The sequence below is a fragment of the Rhipicephalus sanguineus genome, chromosome 5 (genome assembly GCF_013339695.2).
Source record: "Rhipicephalus sanguineus isolate Rsan-2018 chromosome 5, BIME_Rsan_1.4, whole genome shotgun sequence".
NCBI lineage: Eukaryota > Metazoa > Arthropoda > Arachnida > Ixodida > Ixodidae > Rhipicephalus > Rhipicephalus sanguineus.
The window spans coordinates 198,947,196-198,974,346 of NC_051180.1; the positions used below are offsets into that span (position 1 = coordinate 198,947,196).

Consider the following 27,151-nt stretch of genomic DNA (forward strand, 5'->3'; position numbering starts at 1 on the left):
TAACAAAGAATTTATTGTCCATCAAGTGCTCGCGGAAAGAATCAAGGAAGAAAGCTTTGGCTCTTTGTGCTGTGATGATCTTGGAGGACCTCAAGAAAACCATAGGTGGTGCGAAAAAGAACCTCTTAGATACGTTTTTCTCTGTTAAAATGCACAAATTTCCTTCAGGATGACTGTGACCTGAAAAGATTCTTGCCAAGAAGAGTAGCTAGGGCTTGTTGTTCTACATGAGTGGAATGGCGCACACTTACCCGGGGACAGAGTAAGCAACAGCGTTTGTGTCGTGCTGCTCACTGCGTCCCTGTCAAAGTGTGCGCTATTCCACCCACAATTCTTGGCAAGGCGCCTCATCCAAATTCTCAAAAAAGCATCTCAATGTGCTTGAAGTGGATGACCCTAATGTGTGCCAAATCTGAAACTGTTTCACAGCTTCTTTACAAGCACGTGTGTCCTCAGCAGCCACTATACACCTTCTCTATTGATGTACGAGATATTTTTTACTCTATTCCCCAAGGCCAACTTTTTTTGCGCTGTATGTGAGAGCGTTGACGACTTTGGTCCCGTGGCCTTGCAAAATTCTACTGTTAAGACATTGACAATTCGATGGCATCATTGAGATTTTACCTGTCGCCTACAACAGTTTCTTTTAATGATATCCCGTTCCTTCAAAAGGAGGAAATTTGTATTGGATCATGTATTGCTCTGGTTTTAAGTGATCTATTTTTATCCTTCTGTGACAAGCGTATTTCTACATGCATCGCCGAAGACTGTGCTGCTAGGATTTCAAACATTTTCATATATGTGAACGATTACTTAGTGTGGTGAAGTGTGCGCCGTGAAACCAAGATCGAAGACAACGAAAAAGGAACTTGCACGGGCCTAGAAGAGCCAAAAGAACAAAAAAATGAAACGCCAATGAGAGAGAGCCACAGCGATCGTTCCGAGGCACGCGGAGAGAGAGGGAAGCGAAGAGGAAGGAGCAGTAGCTACGAAGCAGCGAGGAAGACGGGTCACGCGTTTCGGTCATCGGGTTTCGGACCCGAGCCAAGACCTCTACCCCTCTCGACCGTTGACCTGAGGGTAATCATGGCTACCTGCTGCTGTTCTTGGCGGGGGGTCGCTCGTGCGCTGCTCCTGGTCCGACGTTCCCGTGCCTGTGAACAGGTTTGAGCAGTCGGGCTTAGGGCTCGAGCTCGAACGAGGCTGTCCGGCTGGAACCCCTTCTCGGAGCCAGCGGTTCGACATCAACGTCTCCTCATCATCAACGAGGCTGCCGATACAGCAGGCCATCGAGCGGCTCAGCTTCGACGGCAACGGCAACTGCATCAGCTCCATACTTCGCTCCGTGGCATCTTCACCACAGACCCTGGTGAGATCAGCACCGTACCTTCACCTCTCCCCGTGACTCACTGTAGGTTATACCCCTGTCACACGGGCACCCGTGAACTCCGTTTAACTCCCTCGTCTTTTCCTCGAGGGAGATGGGGTTCATGTCACACGGTCACCATTTCGCTGAGGAAGTTAAATGGAGCTTTTGGTGGAGGAAGTTCGGTTATGCCCATTTCGGCTCGATGGAGTACTCTCGTTCCCAGCCAGCTGCTGCTACACTGAAAACCGCACTAGCAAAATCGTCCCAATGAGCTCAATTATAATTTTAAAAACTATATGCTCTTTTTTGCGTAGCATTTCACGCCCCGTAGTGTAAGTTTTAGTTATATTTTTTCGGACATCAGCGCTTGTATACTCTCCACACCAACGCCTCGCCAAGCCGCCGCTGTGAATCGTCGCGCGATATTTGTTTCTGCACGTGTGAGGCGCACGTACAAGCACTGTGACAGCAATGGTGATTCCGAGCACTTCATCAACACACAAAAACACGTTTTTGTTGCTTTAAAGGCGACTGCACAGGCAAAAAATTGGACGTTTCGACGAGCACAGCAGCGCTGTTTCTGCCCCATGCGGGAACCGTCGAAAGCTTACACCGAGCCGTGTAGCACGGCCACAACTCCATTCTCGTAATGCTCCATCACGTAGTTAAATGCCGAACGGGGTAAAATGGAGTTCAATGGTGGCCGTGTGACAGAGGTATTAGGGACTGAGTGGTGTAGAACTAAGCATGTAGCTTATGCGTTCTTAATGACGTGGCCTCAGTCGTATAGACGGTTATTCCTGTAGTGTACTCTTCTGTCTTTGTCAGCGTCGTGTGTTCTGGTATTCGTGTGTATATTAAATGTTGTGTTCAAGCGGTCTCGTCCTTCAGGAAGTGTCTTGAGGCGATGCCTCAGACATTTCAAAAGTAAAAGAACCCGCACGTTGTGCGAAAAACAGAACCACAACGTAACAATGGCGTCCGCAACAGGACGAGGTCATTTGTAAACATTGTCCGCGAGTCAAAGCTATATTGAAAGATGAGTACGGCAGAGTTTACCGCCTTGGCGTTAGGCATAGGTTTAGAAGGCGCAGAGTTGAAGGCACGGGTCGAGAAACGCGAAGCGCGTGCACGTGACGAAAGGGCTGCAGAACGAGAGGCCAAGAAGGAACAAATGGAGATGCAACAACAGCTTGAGGAGCAACGTCAAAGTACAATTCAGTTGCGTCTTCAATTGGCGGCAACCGAAAACACCCGAGAATCGGCCGTGACGGACATAGGTCAACCAGCACAAGGGCAATCGAAAGTAAATCCGCATAACTTCATACTGGGATTTGACGAGAACCGGGACGACCTCGACGCCTACTTGAAAAGGTTCTAGAACGTGGCTACGGGTCAAGAATGGCCTAGGGATAAGTGGGCTACAGACTTAAGTTTGTGCTTGAGCAGCGAAGCTCTGAAGGTGTTTGGTCGTTTGTCTCCCAAACAGGCACTCGACTATGACAAAGCAAAGCTAGCCCTGCTACAACGGTTTCGGTTTACCGCAGAAGGGTACCGAGAGAAGTTCCGCCACAGTAAGCCTCAAGATGGCGAAACAGGTAAAAAGCACGCCACAAGGCTCATGAGTTTTTTTTACCGGTGGGTAGAGGTGCCTGAGACAGAGAAAGAATATTCATCCGTTCGTGACCTCATAGTGGCCGAGCAGTTCGTGAGCAAATGTCACGAACGATTGGCACTATTCCTGCGGCAAAGGAACTGCCGCAAACTTGAAGAATTTTTTAGAGGCTCAACGGCAGTCGAACTTGCTCGTTTTTCGGGAGAAAACAGCCTCGAAAAGTGGGAGCTCAGCTCCGAGGCCGACACCACAATGTTTCGTATGTCACAAAACAGGTCACAAAGCGGCGGACTGTCGGACACGGTCGAAGCAACCGTATTGCGGGTATTGTCAAAAGACGGGGCACGATATTCAAGTGTGCACGAGCCATGCAGAAGAATGTATGTGGTCTGAAGAAAACTTGGGAGACAGTGATAGGGCTGCTGGCGACAGACAAGAGGATAACCTTACGGGGGCAGTGAATACGAAACGGAAAAGCACGAAATGCCGGATGCCAGTTTTGCAAGGCCTTTTGTTTGGCAAAACTGTAGCTGCTTTACGGGACACGGAAGCAACACAACAGTAGTGCGACGTTCCCTTGTGCCAGATGAAGCACTTACGGGGTCCACTACGACGGTGTTCTTAGCTGATGGCAGCAAAATAACTGTCCCAGAAGCAAAGGTGGAAATAGTTTCGCCCTACTTTTGCGGCATGGCAACTGTGAAGTGCATGATGTCCCCCCTGTATGACGTTATCATTGGGAATGCCCCAGGAGCTCGCGATCCCCAGGACCCGGACAGTGGATGGAAGGAAAGAGGGACCATGAGGAAGGTGAAGCCGAATAAAGTAGCGAGTGGACTGGACGAAACGAAGGAAGATGTCGGCAGGAGCCTGTTACTCGGGGGAATCAAGAGCACAAGCTCATCACCGGATTCAGGCTCCACCAAGTTAAAGGCCTGGGAAGTAAACCAGCGAGATCCTAAGGATGCACAAGCGAAAGATAAGACCCTGGAGTCTTGTAAGAACAAGGTCAGCGAAATCTTTTACGGGAGAGTAATGCCAAAGGAAGCCTGGCCTGGGGAACCTAAAGGGATTGTGAAACAAGCGCTTAGCGTTTTTCAGTCGCGTGCCATAGGGCTGATTCACGTTTGAGTTACCTGAACCAGGGTGCGTTGAGTTTCTTGATATCCGTATAAGTGCGCATGAAGGTCAGGGATGCTGCAGATACCATCCAAGGTCCAAAAAAACCAGCACTCAGCTACGATTTGGCCCATTCCAAGATTGTGAAAAGGGGTACTGCCAAAAACTGCATCTGCAATGCTCTCAAAAAGTCTTGTGACATTAGGTTACGTGCAGCCTTCAGCTCCAGCTGTTCTACCTACGCAGGGCTCGCTTCCCCATTGAAATGTTGGCTTGCATTGCCGGAAGCTTGATAAAAAATTGCCCACAATTGCCCCAATCAACCGGACACCAAAATGGTATGGCTTGTGGTTGTGCTGAACGTGCATGGCCTGTCCCACCACCTCAAAAAAGTTGGCCAGGAAGCGTGGCATTTTTAGCTGTTTTTTCAATGCCTAGCAAGCTTGCATGCATGTGCAGTTGTGTGACTGGGGCTCCTAAGGCCGGCTGCAGAATACATTTCATTGAGTGCAAAGTAGGCGTGGTGTACAGGATTCCACTTAAACGTGGAATGTGCTACATTGGTTAAACCGGCTGCTGCATTAATGAAAGATTGAGAGAGAATCGCGCAGCACTCAATTCAATGGCGGGGCTCAGGTATTTGACAGATCATTGCCGCAGATTTCCTTGCATGCCCAAATTTAAAGGGCCCCTAAACCAGCCAGAGGTCAAAATTTAGTTCTGGTGTTGCAGTTTGGCACAAGTCTGCAACAAACATATAGGTGCGAGAATTTTTCGAAATAGTGCCGTAATAGCGGAGCGGCACGTGTTTTAGGATGCAAAAGCCCCTTTTGCTCATTTCGCTCTTTCCTTTGCTATGCTCCGTTCGTCGGCTTGCCTCTCCTCCTTGCCATGAGAGGAGGAAGAGCAGTGAGCATGTATGCCTGCGAGCAGACAAACAGGTTCTTCTTGTCACTGACATGACTAGATGCGCGTCAAGCCAAACGCTGGAATGACCAAAAGGCCCAAAGAGGAGCAAAGGATTGTTTCTTGGAATTCGTGGTGCGCCTGTGGCTCATAGTGCTGCCTGCTGGTCATGACAGCATTCTGAACTAACCACGCACGTTTGCTTGAGATGTTAAAAAAAATATCGGAGGTAGTTTAGGGGCACCCGTACCTTGCACAGCTTTGCTACTCAGCAAGCTCGCGAAATCTAAGAGGCTATCTGCATCAGTCCAGAATCGGGTAAATGTGTGAACACACCTTCACTGGCTTTGCATGCCAAGGAAAAAGCATATCTGAAGTGACACTGCAATTATCTGTGTTAGCAGCGGCATCTGCCCCTCGTTGCAGGTTCTGTACATGTACAGACATTGCCATCATTTTGCGTCGGTAAACGTTCAGTGGATGCCCGTCCTGTCTCTTCCTTGTTGCTTTGCGCTGTTAAGATCATGTGTGGCACAGTGGCTACTAGTAAAAGGGTTGATATACCAATCTTCTCATGTGCTGTCACTCGAGCCATTCATTTAGAACTGATGACTGACGTGACAACGACGACACTTTTGCTCTTCCACTGTTTTGTGTGACTGCAGAGAATCCCTGACACCATTTACTGAATAAGTTCACACCGTCTTGCCGCTGCTGTGCACGAGTGTTCAAGACCATTCTGTCAGTTCTCCAACAATATGCCGCTGCTACCACAATCAAATGAAAGTTCATCGCTGAGTGATCATCTCCTTGGTGTGGAGGCTGGTGGGAGCGCCTCATCAGATCAACAAAAAACGCATTGAGATTTTCAGTTGGGTGCAAGGCTCAGCACCAAGGCCCTTACTACCTTTCTCAGCGAAGTTGAAGTGGTTTTCAACAGCAGACCTTTTACTTATCTTGACAGCAGCCCAGCAGAACTCCAACCGCCAACTCCATGACACTTCTTGTGAAAATTATATGATGCGTCTTCCAAGCAAAGGAAATCACCAGATAAAGAAAATGTCGGTGACCGTGGGGATGGAAGATGACAGCTCATTCTTTTCTCTACAGTGCTTGCAACTAGCATACTGTGAAGGAGACAAAAACAGACAGGAGTCTGTGTGTAAGTTTATCCATGAACCTTCGGAACCTTTGCGCGCGTTCATTACGCCGCAAGGCATGTGGACACGATCAAACTTGCCAAATGGGATAGTAATTGAAATCTTTGGAATGTGACTGAGTTTGACAAGAATTTGGTGGTAAATGGTCATCCAAATGACCTTGCTGTAGATATTGGTTCCTGCAGGACGCGTGCCAAAGTCATGTATGTGGGGAAGGGGATACTGATCTGAGGTGCTGAGGATTTACGAAGCTCAGTCATCACCACAAGGCCGCCACTTACCATTGTCCTGCTTTGGGGCACCAGATGGAGACTTGAACAATTGCTTGAGGATGGACGAACAATACTGCACTTAAGCATGTATTCAAACTCACAGCAGGCAACTTGACACCTGCTCCTCGCAAGTTTCTTGTGGACGGGCGGCAACAGGTGAACCAGGGGGTGGTGGTGTAATGCGTATAATGCCTTGTGTTTCTTAAATCACTTCTGGAATTCTTGAGTTGTGGGTACTCAGCGAGCATGTTGCATGTCGAGACCAGCAATAAAGTAGATGCCCGATGAGGTGAGGTTGGACTGCAGGCACAGAGAAAGGTGTGACCATTTTTAGATACCAATCTCAAGCACCCCCATACAGGTTAAAATAGCTAAGGAAGTCTGCCCTCAGTATACCTAAAATTACGTTCATTATTATGAACACCAAGTTGTGCTGCCGCCCGAGCCCATACGATGCAATGACAGTGTTGTTCACTGCATGAAGAGCAGGTGTGGACTTGCCACATTGGCAATCTTTAGCTGTGGCAGGAACAATAGCCAGCTCAGCTCCAGTGTCGATGGGCAGGCAGGTGCTGGTGATGTGCTCAACCAAGAAAAAGAGCCAGCTAGATGTTGCACGCCACCTTTAGCAGGTCAGTAGGGCATTTCCCATCCAAGAACAAGGCTGAGGTGCTGTGGCTGGCTTGTTGACAAAAGTGACGGTGGTACCAGCACAACCGCTACGGTGGGTCTCTCGATACAATGCGAGACTGCATAGTCCTTTCACATGAAGGCGAATGGTCAACACTGCCACTAGTCATCAGTTTCTCAGGTGGATCAGTGAGGTGGTCTGATGTTTTTCTCCAGGTGTGAGAGTCGGGCTCTGGCTCTGAGAAACTAGCAGTAGCGACAGGTAGATGTGCCGATAACAAGTAGTAGAAGATGAACTCAGTGAGTGGAGCTAAAGACATATTGTCAGAGCCTGGCAGTATTATGCATGCCAACTGTGGGAGGTTGTCGCAGCAACGTTGCATGCGAAATAGGAAGCTGGCTTTGGTTTGGAAGATCTCGCCCATTAGTTGAAATATGCAATGCAGTGACGGTCATTGATCCACAACTTCCTCTAGTGAGGGACGCTGCTGGAGACTGCTGAAATGCATCGGAGCACTGCAGAACTACATGTTCAAAGGTCGTCATATGCCGTGGCATAAGCTGCACCTGCAAGTAAGCCATCTACAATATTGAGGATGTTGAAGAGTAGCACGGCGACAACGTACCTTGCAGGCTGAGCAAGGATCCGCCAAAGCCGAAAATGGACCTCTGCTTGGATAAACCAAATCTTGGGCCAAAATCTAAGCAGATGAAGCTCTGCAGTGAGGAGGTGTACTTATGGCATCGTCCCTGTCATCAGCGTCGGGCATTTTACTGACAAGAAAGACACAAATCTACTTAGAGGCAGCAGAGGCCTCATCCAAGGCGGCAGGAAACTAGTTTGCCAAGAAGCTGGAAAAAAGTCGCCTTAAACTGATAAGAGAAAGTAGGTTTGCCGTGGTTAGAGGAACCTCACTCTTGAGGGATCAAAAAAAAAAAAAAAGGAACAAAGGATGGTCAGTGACAATTTTCGAAAAAGAAGTGTCACTGCTAAAGCGGTTAATGAACACATGAGATACGGTACGATGACATGGATTTGAAACTACGACGGTGCGCATGGGCCGAGGGTGACTACTTTGATATATATATGTTCCTTTTCTGAATAAAACCTTCAGTTGATAGTAGTACCCATGGTGTCTACCGAGTTGACATTTCCCTGAGTGTTTTTGCTGAAATTCCCTGAGTGAAACAGAACTTTGTTTTATGTCAAGATGGGTAGAGACCATATCGCTCGGTGATGTCACTCTCTAATACGCATTTTAGAAAATGAAAACGACTTAATCCCACGAGATCCCGGGGGGGGGGGGGCGGTAGCGGCGATCGGCCCTCCCCCCCCCCCCCCGGGATCCGCCACTGCTATGGCTTCAACGGAAGTTTTGCAATTAGAGCACAACACCTACAAAGGTATGAGCCGTATGCTGATCCCCCACTAAAGATACCGCGGCGCACGCGACCACGCCCGCTGGTACAAAGTACGCACTTCCTTTCGGACTCACGCAGCCCCCCCCCCCCTTCCCAACGCACCGGCTCCTATCCATGTGCCCATCGCGCGAATGAAACGGTCGGCTCGTTTCATCTCTGCTTAAGCCCCGTTCGTCGGAAGCGCTCGCACACTTTCACTCGCACATGGAGCATGCGACGCGCGGGGTGATGTAATCGCGATTTGGACTTGATAGGGAAGATCATGGCGAAGGCAAGAAATTCGCGTCGGAGTGTCTATGTAATTGCTATCGCAAAAGAAATCACAGCATATCCACGGAGTGAATGATGATGAGTGGGCGAAGCTGCGGAGGTTCATCGGTAAACCGTGAATCTTCCGTGAATTCTGCCCAGTACATCATCACCGACGTGAGATCGGGCGCGTTTATACTAAAGGTTCGATGAGTTATGACGACTTGCAGCTCACTTTAATTTTACATGTACGCTGTGAATTTTCATTGTTTAGAAAACCATTGCTTTAGAAAACATCTCGCGTCTTTCGTTAAGCAGCTGGCGTCTTTTCGTTTTGCTTTAGAAACATCTGGCGTTCTTTCGTTTTGCTTTTACAAAACATCTGGCGTCTTTCGTTGGTTTATTTCATCAATCAACGGCGTTTTGAACAAAATTTTTATTGTTTAATCACGCACAGGAGAAATCTCACCAGGCACTACCTTGGAGGTAAACAATGGCTGCTAATGGGAATGAGAGACAGAAGAAGTCGGCTTTTAGCTAACACTTACACTTCTACTTCTACTAACGTTTCCTACTGGAACGTGCCAATGGCTGCTAATGGGGAATGAGAGACAGAAGAATTCGGCTTTTAGTTGACGCGCACGCTGCGGATTTTTTATTGTTCAACAACGCACAGGAAAAATCTCCCACCGGCACCACCTTGGAGGTCAAGATCTGGTACTAGCGTTACGACTGGTTACGCACTACTACTACTACGACTACGAGGGACGAACGGGTGCCACCTTAAAGAGCTTCGCCCCTAAAAAAGCAATATAGCTGCGGGCTAAGATCGCATGAAAGCACGGCAACATCCTGAATTACGGCACATCCGATTATGGTGGAAACGTTACTGTTTTCCGACATCGCGCGCCGAATCGAGAATGTGGGACCCGTGCCGGTGTCGCGAATTTCGGTCGCCGCTATGCCATGGCTCTAAAAAGTTTTGTAATTCGGCTTTGTAGCAAACACCCACGTGGTGTGGCTGGTAATTGCCAGCTGCAGCCCCCCAAAATTTCAGTCGACTGCCTAAAACTTGTTTCAGCAGTGCCCTCATCGGGAAAAAAAAGAAATAAAAAATCTTTCACTTGCTGTGAATGGGCCCGTTAGTTACGCTAGCTCTCGCCTGGAAATTTATTATAGTCTTCACGGAGTCCTAAATAGCATCTTTGAAGCTCGGGATCAGAGCGAGTGAGCTCTCCGATAACAGCCAACAAGCGTCTTTTTTCTCGCCGATCGGGATGGCTTGCCAGATACGAGCCTTGTCGAAGACATCCGCTTCCTGCGCGATCGCGATCGCTTGCACGATAACTCAAGCTCGTTACATCTACTGCTACCGCTTCTACAACTAATCATGCTTGTTACTTGACACGCGGCGATAACAAAAACACCATATCGGGCGCTAACGCACAGCACACGCGAGAAAGAATACAGAACTACACCGCGCAGTCACAGAACACCCTGACAACATTGCGCGATACGATGTGTCGTGGTACATGGTTCCCGCATGCCACGCATTAGCCGGATTCTCTCCCACTTCACCGCTACGAAGGCGATGACAGCATCAAGGTGCGCCACTTCCCCGCAGCCGCAGCGGCCGTTTGATTTGAAAAATGCGTTCACAAAATATCGAGCAAGCGCTACCGCGACTTTCGTCGCCTTTCAATAAAGATACTGTGGATTTTCCCTGATGGGAGCACAATTTCCCTGAGTTTTCCCTGAGAATTTCAAGACTACCCAAAATCCCTGAGAATTCCCGGTTTTCCCGGTCGGTAGACACCCTGGTACCCTTCTTTTCTGTGTCCGTGTGTCAGTGTGCGCTAAAATAAGTTACGAAGGACATCCATGTTGCGGGAAATTGGTGGCATGCATTGGAGAGAGATCTAAGCATGAAGTCAATAAAAATAAATCTCTCCGAGAGTGCAGCTCTTGAGCAGCTGTTTCACTGGTGCATAGCAACAAGTGAAGGATAAAAGAGTGCCTCGGAAATGAATGCATAAAACAAAATAAATTTGAGAGGCAAATTGAACTTCGGTCTCCAAGTGCAGTGTCTTGCCTACACCTAAACAACTGCCTTGCAAAAGGTCTGAACGAAAAGAGTGCATTGTACCAGTGGCATGTGTACTTCCTACGAAGACTTTCTTGAAATGTTTCCTGATGGTGGAATAAAAGCCCTCCCTGGGACAATTCAAGCCGACACGGAGCATCGTGTAGATCACAAGAATTCTGACCACGAAAGTTTGATACCAAACATGCCATGTACCCTATGTCCTTTGGTGGTCGCGGGACGCACCTTTTGTTCAGATACTCAAATGTCACCTGTCAATACAGATTGCATCACGAACAACTCAAGGATGATGCAGCTTAGGTAATGAATGTAAGATGCTACTTGACATTCTAGAGAAGCTATACTCCATTTTACTCATGACGGCCAGCGCAAACGGAACACACGGCTGAGAAAAAGAAACGAAGACACAGGCACTGGCCGTCACTCCCTTTTATACATCAGGTGTAACGCTATGCACCCGGCAAAATGTGCCAGTTCGCACGTCTCGCACTTGGATTTCGTCGTCGTCAACGTGGCCTCCGCAATTGGTTCCGACTTGGCGCTAATCATGGGCGCCACAATACGAAAACAAAAAAACTCTGGAACAACCAACTGATAACTGCATAAATAATGTGGTTTATTAATTTATAAGGCAAAAAGCACCTTCATTTATTACTCAGTCTCAAAGTGAAAAAAAATCACCTTGAAGGCGGCAAAATCATTCAACTATTCCTTGGTACAAACGCACCTACTGCAAGAAGCCTCGCCAGCTTCCCTAGCATTGCAGCTGATGTATGCAAAATACAATCATCTCGCACTTAATGCTTTCCATGCACGATGAGCTACATGCTAGACATGCATTCCCATTCTGGGCAATGAGCAATGCAACCAGTGCAGGTGCTGCTACTAAATGCCTGAGCGGAGGCTTGCCAACACTAGAGCCCCACTGCAGTCTACTTCCACATTCGGGTGTATTGTAATCATTGAATTTTTCTGTCTTTTCTTTAGATTAAAGCCGCGTGCCTCGAAACTGTCAGTGGCACAAGCCATAGTGTTTAGTGTTAAAATAGCGTCAAATAGTGATACTGAAGTCTATCAAACTGAAAACGCCACGTGTATTCATACGGAACATAGAGTTTCATACAATAACCTAGAGAGGAAACTGGCGCTGCGATCGTTCAACCACCATGGGAATGATGGGAAGTACAGGCTTCGGATTGGATTTTGTTAGCTAGCGAACTGTTTACGGATCCTTTTCTACAGTTTCAGTTTCGTTCTTCGCGAGGCGTAGGCAGTGGGGTGCGTTGCAAAGCACTCAAGCAGTGCCTTTGTTATTCAAAGAGGCTGAAGACCGCTAGGTTTCTTCGTTTGCTGCCACATTGCAGCTTTACAGGTTGTATTTGACAGTTTTAGCAAAGCATCGTGAACTCACCGCTGCTCATAAATGTAGCGTCCCATCCCAGTGCAGGAAATTGCATAAAGGTCACGTTTTTTTAGAAGTGCTACTTGTCAAAACTCTTTCAAATCGACTGAAAAACGACGGCGATGCTAAGTAGACGCACTGTCGCGCTCCTCTGACTCGACTTCACAACAAAACGATGCGTTGGGGGCAGGCCACTTGGACAGACGCATCTGTCATCACAGCAGATGATACGTTAAGTCTTTCTCACTCAATACAGTACTGTTATTTCCATAAATAGATAATGCGTACTTTCGCGGGAAAGACAAGCACATTTGTTCCAAGTGTTGTAAAGAAAATAATTCATTATACTGTGATGCCAAATCTGGAACACAATTGCAGAGCAATGCATACCCTGGTGGTCGAATTGGTCCAGGTTTCAGTTCCATCCCACGGTCACGCAAACTTTTTGCAATACGTTTTACGTACAAAAGAATAAACCAAGATCGAATTGTAAACAACTTCATATTGCTTTGTTTTACACCCGGCAAACAAGCGTAACGAATCTCAAAAACCTAATCCATCCGAAGCAAATCCGAAGCCTGTACTTCCCATCATTCCCATGGTGGTTGAAGCGTCGCTCAAGGAGCCCGCGTAGACATTAGCGCCAGATTCCCCTCTAGGTATTATTGTAAGAAACTCTATGATAAGGACCATTTAGGGCTGAACAAAGGCAAAACAATAACTCGCTGTTCGGAGTCTTCGGCTGAACTCAATGAAGACCTTTAATGCATGCTGAAAAACTCCAGTGCTTGCCAGATGTATACCGATGCAACAAATCAATCCCGTGCAATGAAACCAAATACATTTGCAGTATCGAGTTGCTGTGGACAGTATGGCAACCATGGTAATCTCCAAATTGAGCATTACATCTTTGAGATACCGGTAGAAGATTGCATTGACAATGGGCCCAAGCTTTCCTCCCATGAATTTGTTCTTTTTTGCATCTGGGTATGACTTGGATCACACCACACCAAGTCCTTGATTTCCTTGGCAAGGTTAAGGATTGGGCTAGCTGGTTCAACATGATTAAGACTACAGCACAAAATCAGCATGCACAAGAACGAGTAGGCACGGACACAGCACTATGCTGTGTTTTCTGCGCAGTAGTTTTAATCATCTTGATTTCTTTGTTTCAATAAGCTCACTGAGACAACTGTTGAGGTGGTGAAAAGAATAACGAAGACACCTGGCTCAGTTTACTGGACCTCTCAAATATGGCTGGTCATCCGAACACTGCAGGGAAGAAGAATTGGCATGCTCGCTGCAACCGCATTCTCAAATGTTCAAGTGACAGTCTGCTGGCAATCAAGAACGGCCCATTTGTCCATGTAAGAGACTAGCAGCTCCTTATTCAGCTGAAGACAACTACAACAAAACATAGAGCGTCTTCATATGAGAGAACCATTCTAAAGAAACACTGCACAAGCATCTGTCCAGCCCAAACTTCATCTCTGAAACACAATTGTCCCTCTTATTAAGACTATTAGTATCTAATGCACATGGGCACATTTGATACCAATCAGGGCCAATCCAGATTAGGCTCGATCTATATCAGGTGCTACCACACGGTCTCTTTTAATCGTGATCAGGACAGATCTGGCTACGAAAATGCGACTTGGCTGACATCTGCCCCAAATTTGATCCAGACCACGCAGCAACGACTATAATTGATCGCAGTCAAGAAATCCAATACGCATCGGCCCTGATCGCAATCAAACGTGCCCATCTGAGGCTGGTGTGAGGCAATACCATATCCTTTATGTCATGCTTTCCTCTACGGCTGCAGCTAAACGCACTTTTATTGGACAGTTGACAAGAGAGAGAACGTCTCTAATTACTTCTTTGTCATAAACAGCAATGTCTGCTTTCTTCAGTGTGAACATTTTCTTGGGATCAGGTGCACTGATCATAGTGGGACTGCCAGCACCAAAAAGGTGATTGCAAGCCATCTCTATGAAGAACTCATAGTGCAGGCATGAAACACTTGCTGATGGTGTGATTGTGAAGGTGTGCCGTTCCTGATGACTCACTCCACCTGAAAGAGACAAGAGAGCATTTCTTCTGACGCAGCCAAACCTCTGCACTCACTAGCAAAACAAAATGTAGGTGTGGTTCACATATAACACATCTGGCTTGCAGGTGACTGCTCCTTTATCACACCTGCCACATTTGAAAAAGACTAGCATTAAAGCAAGGAAATACTGAAAGCAATTTCTAAAGAGGTACAAAATGAAAACTTGAGACGATTTTTTCTTACTAACGCGTCCATATTAACATTTTCAAATGGTTCTAAACAGATGCTGTGAAAAGGACATTTTCTCTTTAGTTAGGGCATAAATGAATTCACACTAATTAAGATACCAGACAAGTTCATCGATAAAATGACAAACAAGTTGCCAAAACTTGTGTTTCTATTATGTAATGGTTTTACAAAGGAGGCTCTGTAAGTGTGAATAACGGAGTGGGCATAGAAAATCTGGCTCTGAAATATTAGTCAGTAATACGTTCCGACAGGCAAGTTGGTTCATTGCGATGAACTTTCTTAAACTGTGCGAGAAGCCGAAGACACAAGTAAGAAAACATACAGAACACCACAATTGGTGTTCTGTATGTCGTGGTGTTCTGTATGTTTTCTTACTTGTGTCTTCGTCTTCTCGTGCACTTTAAGAAACTTTATCGAAATAGTCAGTAATTTGCATTTTCCTCAATATCAGTTAGCTGCAACGGTGAATGCAAATGAAATCGTGCAGTTGTGTGGGGTCGTTGTAATGAGTGTAAAGAGTCACAGCTCTGTAGCGAGGGTGAAGCAATAAATGTGATAGCAACAAAATGGAATGTTATACAAACTAAGGCTAGCCGCTAATGCCGCCGCTGCAGCGGGCGAAGCGACCTTTGTGCTCTCTATCCCTTTATCGCAAGCGCTGCAAACAGCACCTGCAAAGGTATGAGCTGTCTCCTGATGCAAGGCCAATGCTCCAACCGAACAGAATTGAAGGCATCTTTTTGAGGCAGCTTATATCGAAACACCTTTCCTGATGCTGACATTGCGACCAATGGCAGTGCAAAGCACCACTTGCGTGAGAATGGCAATGATGTGAAAGCCGTAGCATGACACTTTTACTGCCGACCTGGAAGGTGGTGCATATGTCCATGCATGCATGATCATGTTTGCTTAGGAGCATTTGCTATGAACAGTTGCTTGTTCATAGGACACAACTCGAAACAAATGTGCACTTAATGAGTTGGCAGATGATTTCTGGTTGTGTACCTACCGTTGAACTTGAAATTATAAGTGCAATGTTCAGATCTTCAGTGTCAAGTATATTATTCAAACTTCAAAATATGTAAGTGATCCTGTGCATTCCCTGTCAAAAGACTGTGTTTGAACCATCAGCTTTAATCTAATCCTCATGCTTCACGAGGTGCCATTCGCCAGTCTTGTTACTAAAGAACCCGTTAGCTAGTTGGCACGCACATTGATCGGCACGAAAACCACGGCATCGGAACCCAGTGCTGCACACAAGCTTCATAAGATTTAAGGTTACTTATGAGATTTAAATGTAATCTGAACAAACAAGGCACAAACACCCCAATACCGAAAAGGCAATGCAGCCAAAGATTCGCTCGAACGTGCCCATGCGCAACGAGTTCGGCAGATGACACTTGTCTCCTCCCACAAGTCCGTACCTTTTTTTGCTTACTTCAGACTTTATTTAACTAGAGCAGGTGTTACACAATCTGATAACAGTGCATCTGATCCAAACACCATCCTTGATTTAAGCCAGTTATCAGTTAATAGCAGTAATCTACTATATGACGAAATAGAGGAGCCACCAGCAGTTTCTGAGAGAGTGAGGATGTTTGAAGAGAGGGCACTGGAGAAACCGGTAACTTGGTGCTCTCCGCTTCGCAACTCTACGAGACGCGCACAACTGCAAAATTTCTCTGAGCTGTTCACGGCAGCGTTTGCTATTCATAAAATGTTCAATTTCACCAAACCCGAGGAGTTATTCAGGACCCTGTTCAACGTCAGCACATACACTTGATCAGCGTCAAGACTATCGGGTGATTTCTCATCATGATAAAAATAATGCAATTGCTGACTGAGTTATAGCCTAGTATGGTCAGTTATGTTGGATTTAGCATCGCAAAAGAAACTAAGGCTATGCTGCAACCATAAGAGGTTGATAAACTTTTGCTAATAGATGCAGCAAACACTGAACAATTAAAAATAATTTTAAAAATCTGTTTCACCTAAGAAACTGATTACTTGAGTCAGAGGCACCAGTGCATTATCTCCTCACAAATTTTTCCCAGCGCAAGGGCCATGACTGTGAATATTTAGCAAACGATGACAAATTGGGCGAGGCAGCAGCACCGTACACACGATGCTGAACCGCTTTGCATGCAGCTTCTTGTCTGCTTCGGTCATCCGGTCCGAGCATCTCATGTGCAATCCGTTTCCTTCGCTGGTCGCCGCCATCTCGACTGGCACAGTGCTCGCAGACATTTCAGACCCGTTGTGGAACAGAACGCCCATTTCAGCGGTGATCTCAGCCCGCCCGTCAACCTGTTCAGTGAGGCCCTGTTGACCGATGCTGGCAATGGTACTCACGCTGGTGACGTCACCTAAAATCTTCAAAGTTTTGGACTGCGCAGCCATGTGACGTCGGTACCACTGGGTGTAAAAACGCCGACGAAGCAGTGTTTCTTCAGTGGGCGAAGCAGCAGCACCGTACACACGATGCTGAACCGTATTCTTCTTTGCACGCAGGTATGTTACCTTAAAAATGCTTATTCTTTTCGCTCCGATAACAGCTGCCAGTTGCTGCTTCCTCACCCGCAAAGCTATGGTCTTCATTATTTTTCACTATGTTCTCTTGTACTAAATTGCTTCAGCGGTCTTCTTTTAAGTGGGGATATTGAGTGAAACCCTCGCAATAGCACTAATGGTTCGCGACCTGGTAGTAACTTGAACCCAGACCAACCGCACACCACTGGGGCAAGTAATTCGAATGTTGTTTACACTGCCGATATGTTTGTGAGACTGCTTGCTGGCCAGGAACAAATGTCTTCTGATATTAGGCTACTCCGACAGTCTGTTGACCCGCGTTTCGAGGCGCTGGAATCTCGTGTGAGTGCCCTCGAGGCGACGCTATCAACAGACAACTCCGCGCATTTACGAAATGAAATGCGTTCTTTGGCCGAAAAAGTTAACACTGTTGTCTCAAGTGCAAATGTAAAGGATCAGAATAACGTTACTGATTCAACTAATAAGCTTGCCCTGAGAGATGACAACATGGAAAATAGATCACGAAGGAATAACATTATCCAGCAGGGATTACCTGAAGTACCCGATGAAACCAATGATGCCTTGCTATCAAAGGTTTTTCTGTGGTTTTCGGATACACTTAAAATGCAATGCCCTCGCATTGAAAGGTTGCACAGAATTAGAGTAACTTGAGGAAATAATGCACACCCTGTGGTCATTTAAGTTACTGGATTTCAATGAGAAAGTACAAGTACTAAGGAATTTACCCAAGCTCAACGACACTTGCTACACTATCAAAGAAGATTTTTCAGATCGTGTCCGCACAATACGTAAAAAGCTATGGGATGCAACCACATCGTTTCGTAATCTTCTGTGGGCATACACTATGACCATGCGTTTGTTGACAATGTATGTTATAACTGGTATGAATATGCCCACAAGCTTTTAGAAGCATCCGGCTGTACACCACGTACTGCTTTACATGGTAACACCCGCAACGGTAGATGAAATCATCTAACTTCACACAGTAACTTACAAATTCTTAATGTTAATGCTAGAAGCTTGCTTAACAAAATTACTGACTTTTTCGCGCTCGTAGGAACCCACTGTCCACATATTATAGGCATCTCAGAGACGTGGCTGCACAGTGGCATACACGATGGAGAAATACTAGCACCATCTGGTTGTAATGTCAGAGCTGACAGGAAGCACAGCCGAGGTGGGGTGTGGCCCTTTTTCTAAAATATGGTCTACAATACTCTGTAATTGAATCTACGATCAAACTAGAGTCTTTCTGGTGTAAGGTGTACCTTGAAAAGAGATCAGTGATGGCTGACGTGCTATATCGACCTCCAGGTTCAGATCCCGACCTTTTATCGGGCCTGAATGCGTTTTTACATGAGCAGAACATCTTTTCTTCAGGCCTATTGCTCACAGGTGATTTCAATGCACCTGATATATCATGGCCGTCACCAACTCTGACTGGCCATGAGGCTCGCTCATCGAGGATGCTTCTAGAGCTGGTGCAGTGGACTGGCCTTAAACCAAACAACCTACTAGAGGTGAAGCTCCACTGGACTTAGTGTTTTTGAGTCAACACCTTGCGGATCACTGAAGGGATCACAAAGCAGTTTTGGGCCAGGTTTCTCTTCCGATAAAAAAGCTACACATATTGCACATCTGTGATGGTGAGGTTAAGTCACGTCGCAAGGCGTGTGACGCGAGGAGGATGAAGACAGTGCCGAACACAAAAAGAAGTTATATTCATCGAGAGACACACATTACAAACACAGTAACTAGACGTCGTGCACGCGGTTCGCAAACATAACAAAAAGGAGTAGGCAGTCTCACAAGTCTGTGCCGCTGCCCGGTGCCTTGAAGTGGAACTCGTTGCGTGCTCGTGGTGCAGTCGTCGCTTGGGTACACGAGTCAGCGTCCCGCTGCAGAAGGCATCACCAGGTCTAGGCGTGGCCGCACACCGTCATCGACGTCGGCTCGCTGGACATGGTCAGCAGCTCCGGGGTCTCGAGGACGCTCGCCATGCCTGAGATGTCCGCAGGAGGCCTCACCCAGAACTCGTGCCGGGTCACGCCGACACGCCGTGCCCCGAGGACGTCAGCGGCTCGAAGACAGGAACCCGGCCTTCTGAACCTCGCGCGTAGTTGCGGGTTCGCCCTGGGCTCTCTCGCTTCGTCTTGTCGGCTCGCCGTTGTTGTTGTTGTTGTTGTTGTTCCTCAGACACTTGGCGCAACCCACTTAGGGGGATAGGCCATGAATCGGACGGTGCCTTTCTCAAAGGTTGGATTCGCTTCTTGAAAGAAACGGTTTTAAAGATTAACATTTTATGCGTTACACATCACCAGTACAACTTCATAAAGCTTAAAGGGGAAAAACGAAACGAACGGAGCCGTTCCAACGGCTCCGTTCTGCGCGAGCGACTTCTCTTTCTTTTTCCGATGCGCGAGCTTCCATGTCCCTTCATTTTCTTCATCTTCTAGGGGATTCAGCGCTGTCGTCTGCTACACTCGCACTTTTTTAAAGTTGCTTCATCACATCACCCCCCACTTAAGAAAGTTCTTCCGGTAGAAGAACTTGAAGGCACTGGGGACACGTTGGTTCGCAGACGGAAACACGCACGTACGCACCACTGCACAGCACAGCAGTTCCGAGCCCCGCACACTCGGCACATTTGTTCACAAAAGTACACAACAGAAGAAAAAAAAATAGAAACAAGTCACAAAACAAAAGCGTCATGATACCTGTATAGTATCGCACTGTAAGGTTGACTCCACATGACATTAATACCACTAAGCACCGAGTCTTTATGTAGACGTTGCTCACGGAGTTGGTAAACGGCTCATATAGTCTGCGCCTACATTTTCGCTGCCTTTTATGTACTCGACCGAAAAGTCGTACTCCATAAGTATGAGGCTCCACCGTAACACGCGGCTGTTTACATGCTTGGCCGACTTGATGTACACAAGCGGTTTGTGGTCACTCTGTAGAATGAACGTGCGGCCGAATAAGTAGATATGAAATTTTCGGACCGCCCACGTAAGAGCCAGAGCCTCTCGCTCCACTGTAGAGTAAGCAGCTTCGCGTGGTTGCAGTCTGCGGCTTGCGTATGACACTGGGTGCAGTATTCCTTCATGACGCTGCACGAGTATGGCACCTACACTTCTCGATGATGCATCGGTGCGGAGTACAAAAGGTTTTGAAAAATCAGGTGCTTTCAGAATAGGCGGCGTAGATAGCAAAATCTTGAGTCCATCAAATGATTTCTGTTCTTGTTCTCCCCAAAGAACTTTGTTAGGGGCCCTCTTCTTTGTCAATTCGGTCAGTGGGTAGGAGACTTCAGAGTAGTTGTGCACGAAATCTCTGTAATAACCTGTAAGACCCAAGAACGAGCGTACTTCTTTTTTAGTTTGTGGGCGCTTCGCAGCCTGTATTTTGTCGAGTGTTTCGACCTGTGGTCGAATGACGCCTTGCCCAACGAGATGACCGAGAAATTTGACTGACTCCTGGCCAATCTCACTCTTTGTTGGCCGAATGGTCAAACCAGCCTCCCTAACTCGCTTGAGAAACGACTCAAGTATAGCCACATGTTCAGCCCAGGATCCAGTAGCAATGAGCACATCGTCAAAGTAGTAATAAACGTGTGGTATGTCTGCTACCACTTTCCTCATAAGGCGGTTAAACACAGCCGGGGCGGTTTTGATACCAAACGGCATGAATCTAAACTGATACAGCCCTGATGCTGTAGCGAAAGCTGTCATTGGTTTGGAGTCTTGATCCATGGGAACCTGCCAGTAGCCCTTAGCGAAGTCAAACTTTGAGAAGTATTTCGCCTGTCCAAGTTGACCAAAGATGATGTCCACACGGGGTATAGGCTCGTTATCATTGACTACAATCTTGTTCAGTTGCCTGAAATCGATGCACAAGCGCATCGTTCCGTCCTTTTTCTTCACAACTACTACAGGTGACTGGTAAGCGGACTCTGATGGTTCTATGATGCCTTGTCGTAGCATGTCTCCTATTTCTTTCTGTACCGCTTCTTGGGTAGCAAATGGCATTGGGTACGGTCGCATGCTTACGGGTGTATCCGTGGTCACTCTTAGCTTACACTGTACGAGGTGCGTTTTGCCAGGAACATCCGTAAATACGTTGTCGTACCTGTTCAGTAGATCGGTGATTTGCACGTGCTGGGTAGGAGAAAGTGACTCCGATATGCTTACGTCGGCAGACGATTCCTTTCGTTGGAATGGTACGCATGGTAGCTCGTCGCTTTCGGTGTCATCCGCCTGGCAAACAGCTGATGCTTCATGTGGTGGTGCAGGCGGCCGTTCCTCGTACTTTTTCAGTAAGTTTATGTGGAATAGGGTACTTCTGGAACCAAGGTCAATGACATAATCGACATCATTTCTCCTCTCAAGGACAGTAAAGGGCCCTTTCCACGTCAGAATCAATTTGTTGGTTTCCGATGGGAGAAGTAGTAAAACCTTGTCTCCAGGGGATAATTGACGTGGTCTGGCCTTTCGGTCATAATGCTTCTTCTGTACCATCTTCGCTTTCTGAAGCTCCTCCTTGGCTAAACGGCAGGTGTCTTCAAGACGATTCCGCAGTTCAACTACGTACCCGTAGGATGTTTTTATATCATCATCAAGATGATCAGCGGCCCATAGTTCCTTTAATATCGCCAGGGGACCTCTGACGTAACGGCCGTAGAGCAAGTCGAACGGGGAGAAGCCTAAGCTGGACTGGGGAACTTCGCGATAAGCGAAGAGTAAGGGCGCCAAGTACCGGTCCCATTTCTTCGGACTCTCCTGACACATTCTTCGTATCATCTGCTTCAGTGTACCGTTGAACCTCTCTACAAGGCCATTAGCCATGGGATGATATGGGGTTGTTGGCAGTTGTGTGAAAGAGAGAAGTCGGCTTAGCTCCTTCATTAGACGTGACGAGAATGATGTGCCTCTGTCACTGATTATCTCCCGTGGGACTCCTACACGAGAAAACATCTCCAGGAGCGCCTCAGCAACTCTCTCCGTCTCGATGCTCGGCAGTGCTACGGCATCGGGATAACGCGTTGCCATATCCACCATTGTGAGCACGTACTTGTTTCCGCTCTCTGACATCGGTGATAATGGTCCCACGATATCAATGGCTACTCTCTTAAATGGAGTGTCAATTATAGGAGTGTTTCCGAGTGGTACACGACCCACCAAGTGCTTGGGTATGGTTCTTTGACATATGTCACACGATTTAACAAATCGTGTGATGTCTGATTGAACGCCTGGCCAGTAGAACTCTTCGAGTACTCGGTCTGTGGTTCTTTTAATTCCCTGATGGCCCGAGAGGATGCCTTCGTGGGCCATTTTCATTACAAAATGTCGGAGGCACCTTGGTATCACAAGCTGATCTACCTGCCTCTTAGAGCGAAGCGTGTACTTGCGATGAAGGATTCCCTCCTTCATGAAGAACAGTATCTCAGCAAACCTTGTCTGGACCTCTTGGTTAACTGCTTCAAAGCATTTCCGCAGGCTGCTGTCTTCCTTTTGTTTGGTTCTCAAGTCCTGTGGGCTGATGTCCAAGGGGTTAATAACAGGTGTCGGTAGTAGAGGTGGCTTTCCTGTCTGTCGGTTTACCGCTGCAACTTTTGTCGTGACACCTGGTTTCCTTGCAGCCGATGTCGAAGTCTTCGCGTAGAAGGGCCCATGTGCAGAACTGGAATTTTCTGCGCCAGAATACTGTTCTGCAGAATTCCGGATGTAAAGATGGCTCTTCCAGTCGTTATCAGGATTGTGGGCATCTCGAACGCCTTCCACATTTCCCAGGACAACATCGTATAAAGGACTATCCATACAGATGGCTCGAGTCTGGCCTGTGAAAAAAGGTGAAATAATCTCCACATGTGCTTCAGGCAGCTTCATCAACCGTCCGTCCAAGAGGTAGATCGAAGAAATCTTTCCTGTCAGCTTGCTATCTGCCACAAGAGATCTTTTGACAATGATTGAGTCGCATCCCGTGTCTCGCAGTACCGTAGCGGGATGTCCTTCGAGTACACCTTCGGCTGTGGGCATAGATTTTTCGTTCAGCTTGGCCGGTTGCGTTCTCTTGCACTCCGAACTATCGGGAACACAAAGGGAAGCCCGTGACTCTGAATTAATGGCCTTGGTCCCATCTATTTGTTGTAAAGAGCACGAGGCCTTCTCAACGCTGTTGGCCTTTTTGGGACAGTCACCTGTCTTATGCCCGGTGCGGCGACACTTTCCACAGAAGGGTGGCTTTGCGCCGGGACCCTTTGTATTGGTCCAGCAATCGGCAGCTCTGTGACCCTTTTTGTTACAAAGAAAGCACTGCGGTCTCTCTTTTTCGTCTTGCCGCTCAGACGTTCGCGTTTGACCTGGGGGCTTGCTCAGGTTATCGCCTTGACCTTTGCCAAGGTTAATCAACCCCTGTGCCTCCAGGTAGTGGTCTGTAGCCTCCGCAAGTTTATCAAGACCTTCACAGTTCCTTTCTTTAAGAAACACAGTGAGTTTCTCATGGCATTGTGCGAGAAACTGTTCGGAGACGATTTTGTCTCGTAGAGCGTCGTAGGTCCGTTCTGTTTTGGCCATTTCTTGCCAATGGTCAAAATAACCTAATAAACGCCCGGCAAACTGCGTGCCCGTTTCAGAATTATCCGGTTTCGCTGATCGAAATTTTGTTCGATAGCCTTCTTCCGTGAACCTAAAGCGTTGCAGTAGCGTTTTCCTCAACGTCGCGTAGTCCATGGCATGCTCAGGTGCCATCCTACCTACAACACTTAAGGCCTCTCCAGTCAAGCAAAGGCTCAGTGATAGGGCCCATTTGTCTTGTGGCCAGTCTTGGCTCGTAGCGACGCGCTCAAACCGTTGTATATATGCGTCCAGCTCATCGCGTTCAGCGTTAAAGGCGGGGATGAGCTTATGTGGACTTTGGTAGCTCTGCGTGGTGCCTACGGGCACACCCTCGGGAAGCTGCCCAGTAGTTGTGCTACCTGCTGTCGCACCTAACTCATGCAACCTTAACTTCAGCTCTAGAACTTCCTTCTCTGCCTTTAATCTAGCGACTGCCTCCGCCTCGGCTTCTTTCGCGGCATTGCGTTCAGCCAGACGAGCGTCACGTGCCTCTTTTTCGCGTGCGCGTTCTTGGTCCATCCATTCTTTTAGTGCTGAGCCGCTCAACCCTAACTCCTTTCCGATTGCCGTCAGCTTATCTGCCTCCATCATCGACGGTCACACACACATGTGCGATGTGATGCTCTTCTTAGATGGAACAAGAGCAGTCCTGTCTCGCGGACGCCAGATATGTGATGGTGAGGTTAAGTCACGTCGCAAGGCGTGTGACGCGAGGAGGATGAAGACAGTGCCGAACACAAAAAGAAGTTATATTCATCGAGAGACACACATTACAAACACAGTAACTAGACGTCGTGCACGCGGTTCGCAAACATAACAAAAAGGAGTAGGCAGTCTCACAAGTCTGTGCCGCTGCCCGGTGCCTTGAAGTGGAACTCGTTGCGTGCTCGTGGTGCAGTCATCGCTTGGGTACACGAGTCAGCGTCCCGCTGCAGAAGGCATCACCAGGTCTAGGCGTGGCCGCACACCGTCATCGACGTCGGCTCGCTGGACATGGTCAGCAGCTCCGGGGTCTCGAGGACGCTCGCCATGCCTGAGATGTCCGCAGGAGGCCTCACCCAGAACTCGTGCCGGGTCACGCCGACACGCCGTGCCCCGAGGACGTCAGCGGCTCGAAGACAGGAACCCGGCCTTCTGAACCTCGCGCGTAGTTGCGGGTTCGCCCTGGGCTCTCTCGCTTCGTCTTGTCGGCTCGCCGTTCCAACGGCTCCGTTCTGCGCGAGCGACCTCTCTTTCTTTTTCCGATGCGCGAGCTTCCATGTCCCTTCATTTTCTTCATCTTCTAGGGGATTCAACGCTGTCGTCTGCTACACTCGCACTTTTTTAAAGTTGCTTCATCACAACATCTCATTTCCAAACTTTGATTGTGCAGATGATGCTTCTGTTATTGATACCCTGAGCGAAAATTTTGATCACTTTGTGTAGTTGAGGGCTTGTAATAATGTCAATGTTTGGTCCCTTTTTTCGAATGCACTCTCATGCATTCATCGTTTTGTGCCTGAGAAGAAAAAAACCTGTCTAAACCATGAATGACGAGAGATATTTTGGACTTATTGCGACGTTTGTGTAGAATACGACACTCAAAACAGAGTGGGGATCCAACTAAAACTGCTCTGTTTAACCAAGTCAAGGAGGAACTTTGAGTTAAATCAGCCAAAGGCTTTTATTTCAGAGTATCATTACCTAAGCTTCAACAAAGCAATCCTAAAAAATTTTGGCAATCTATCTAACTATGTGCTACAAATAATAGTACGTTTTTTGTAATTAATGAGACATCTACAAATAGCCCCGACAAAACTGCATCTGCATTTAACTCGTACTTTCAATCTGCTCAGGATAACCTCAAAATCAATCCTTTTGTGTGTAGCACAGCAACAGCAATTAGTGACCTCAGTGTATCTTTTGACGGCATTCTCAATTTAGTGATAAAACTGGATAGCCTGTGGTCCTGACAGTATTTGCAATGCTTTCCTTATTCGTTACTCCCTCTGGAGTAGTCGTTATCTTACAACCATTTTGAACAAATCTTTAGAAACTGCGTGGCAACGTGCTAAAGTTTTACCTTTGCACAAATCAGGTAAAAAACAAATGTGAACTAACCAGGCACGTAGGCAAGGGGGGGGCCCGGGGGGCCCAGGCCCCCCCCCCCGAAATTCGTCCAGCCTTTTATATTCCCGGGCAACTTTTTTTTCTTTTTACCATGAAAAGGCTTTCTTTCGAATAATTAGGCCTTGGGCCCCCCCCGAAAAAAAATTCTGGCTACGTGCCTGGAACTAACTACTGGCCGATTTCTCAGACTTCTCATTCCTGTAAGCTACTCGAACACGTAATATACAAACATATCATGGATTACTTAGAAACCGATAGTATACTAAGTGACTGCCAGCATGGTTTCCGACATGGTGTGAGCACCGACTCAGTTAGTGGAATTCGCGTATGACATCGCTAAAGCACTAGATCTTGGTAAACAAGTTGACGCAATTTTTATAGATCTGTCCAAAGCTTTCGACACTGTCATACACCATAAGCTACTATTTAAGCTCAGCATCATTCTAAATAATCCTTAACTCGTAGACTGGATAGCCAGTTTTCTGTCAGATCACTCCCAATATTAAGACTTTCAAAACGCTCCAACCAAAAAATGGGTTTAATTCCCGACGTTTCGGAGTCTCAATCAATTAACACAACCAGGCAGGCAAATCTGTCAAAATGTTCAGCTACAATGCTTATGACTCCGCTTTTGCTAATGTTTCCTCTGGCGTGATGCAGCCCTCTTCTCTTCCTACTTTACATTAAAGGGACACTAAAGAGCAAACCGATTTTTCTCCTATTAGTAATGTGCTCTTTCACGATACCAAAAACACCACACTTGCTGCGAGAAGACGCTTAGTAAGCGAGGAAAGGCGCAAAAACAAAATGTGCGTGGCGATGCCACCTTGAAGTTTCTGCACCACTCACCGTGACGTCAGGTTTTCACAGCGCCTACTAGGGACTACGCAGTTCCCAATTGATAAAAATGAAGTACATTGTCCTCTGAGGGGGCCATACACTTAACATACCAAGTTTAGGGTAATTTAGTTGAGCCAATGGCACCAAAATACGATAAATACACTTTGAAATCAGTGACGTCATGTGGGGAGATTTCAGCGCGAAATTTAAAAATGAAAGCTTGAACTTGATTTTCCCCTCTATATTAATAGACCTATGATGGCGAAACTAACGACATCAGAGTTCTCAGAGCACAATTTATCGATCTAGGCCGATTCACTGTTTCTCTTTAGTGTCCCTTTAATGACTTGCCACAAAGCATAACCACTAAGATGCGTCTATATGCCAGTGATTGCATTGTTTACCACACTATTAACTCTGCTGAAGATTACACAGTTCTTAATGGCACATTCTCACACTTTTGCTCATGGTGCAATGACTGGCAA

At 47.1% G+C, this 27,151-nt stretch overlaps 1 protein-coding gene across 1 annotated transcript in view; it reads right to left on the reverse strand.

The window, feature by feature from the left end:
* LOC119394566 (alpha-mannosidase 2C1-like) overlaps positions 1-27,151 on the reverse strand; it is a 343,801-nt gene that overhangs the window by 231,535 nt on the left and 85,115 nt on the right. The window contains 1 exon segment of the mRNA XM_049416109.1: positions 14,126-14,322. Within this exon segment, the coding sequence (XP_049272066.1) occupies positions 14,126-14,322 (197 nt within the window).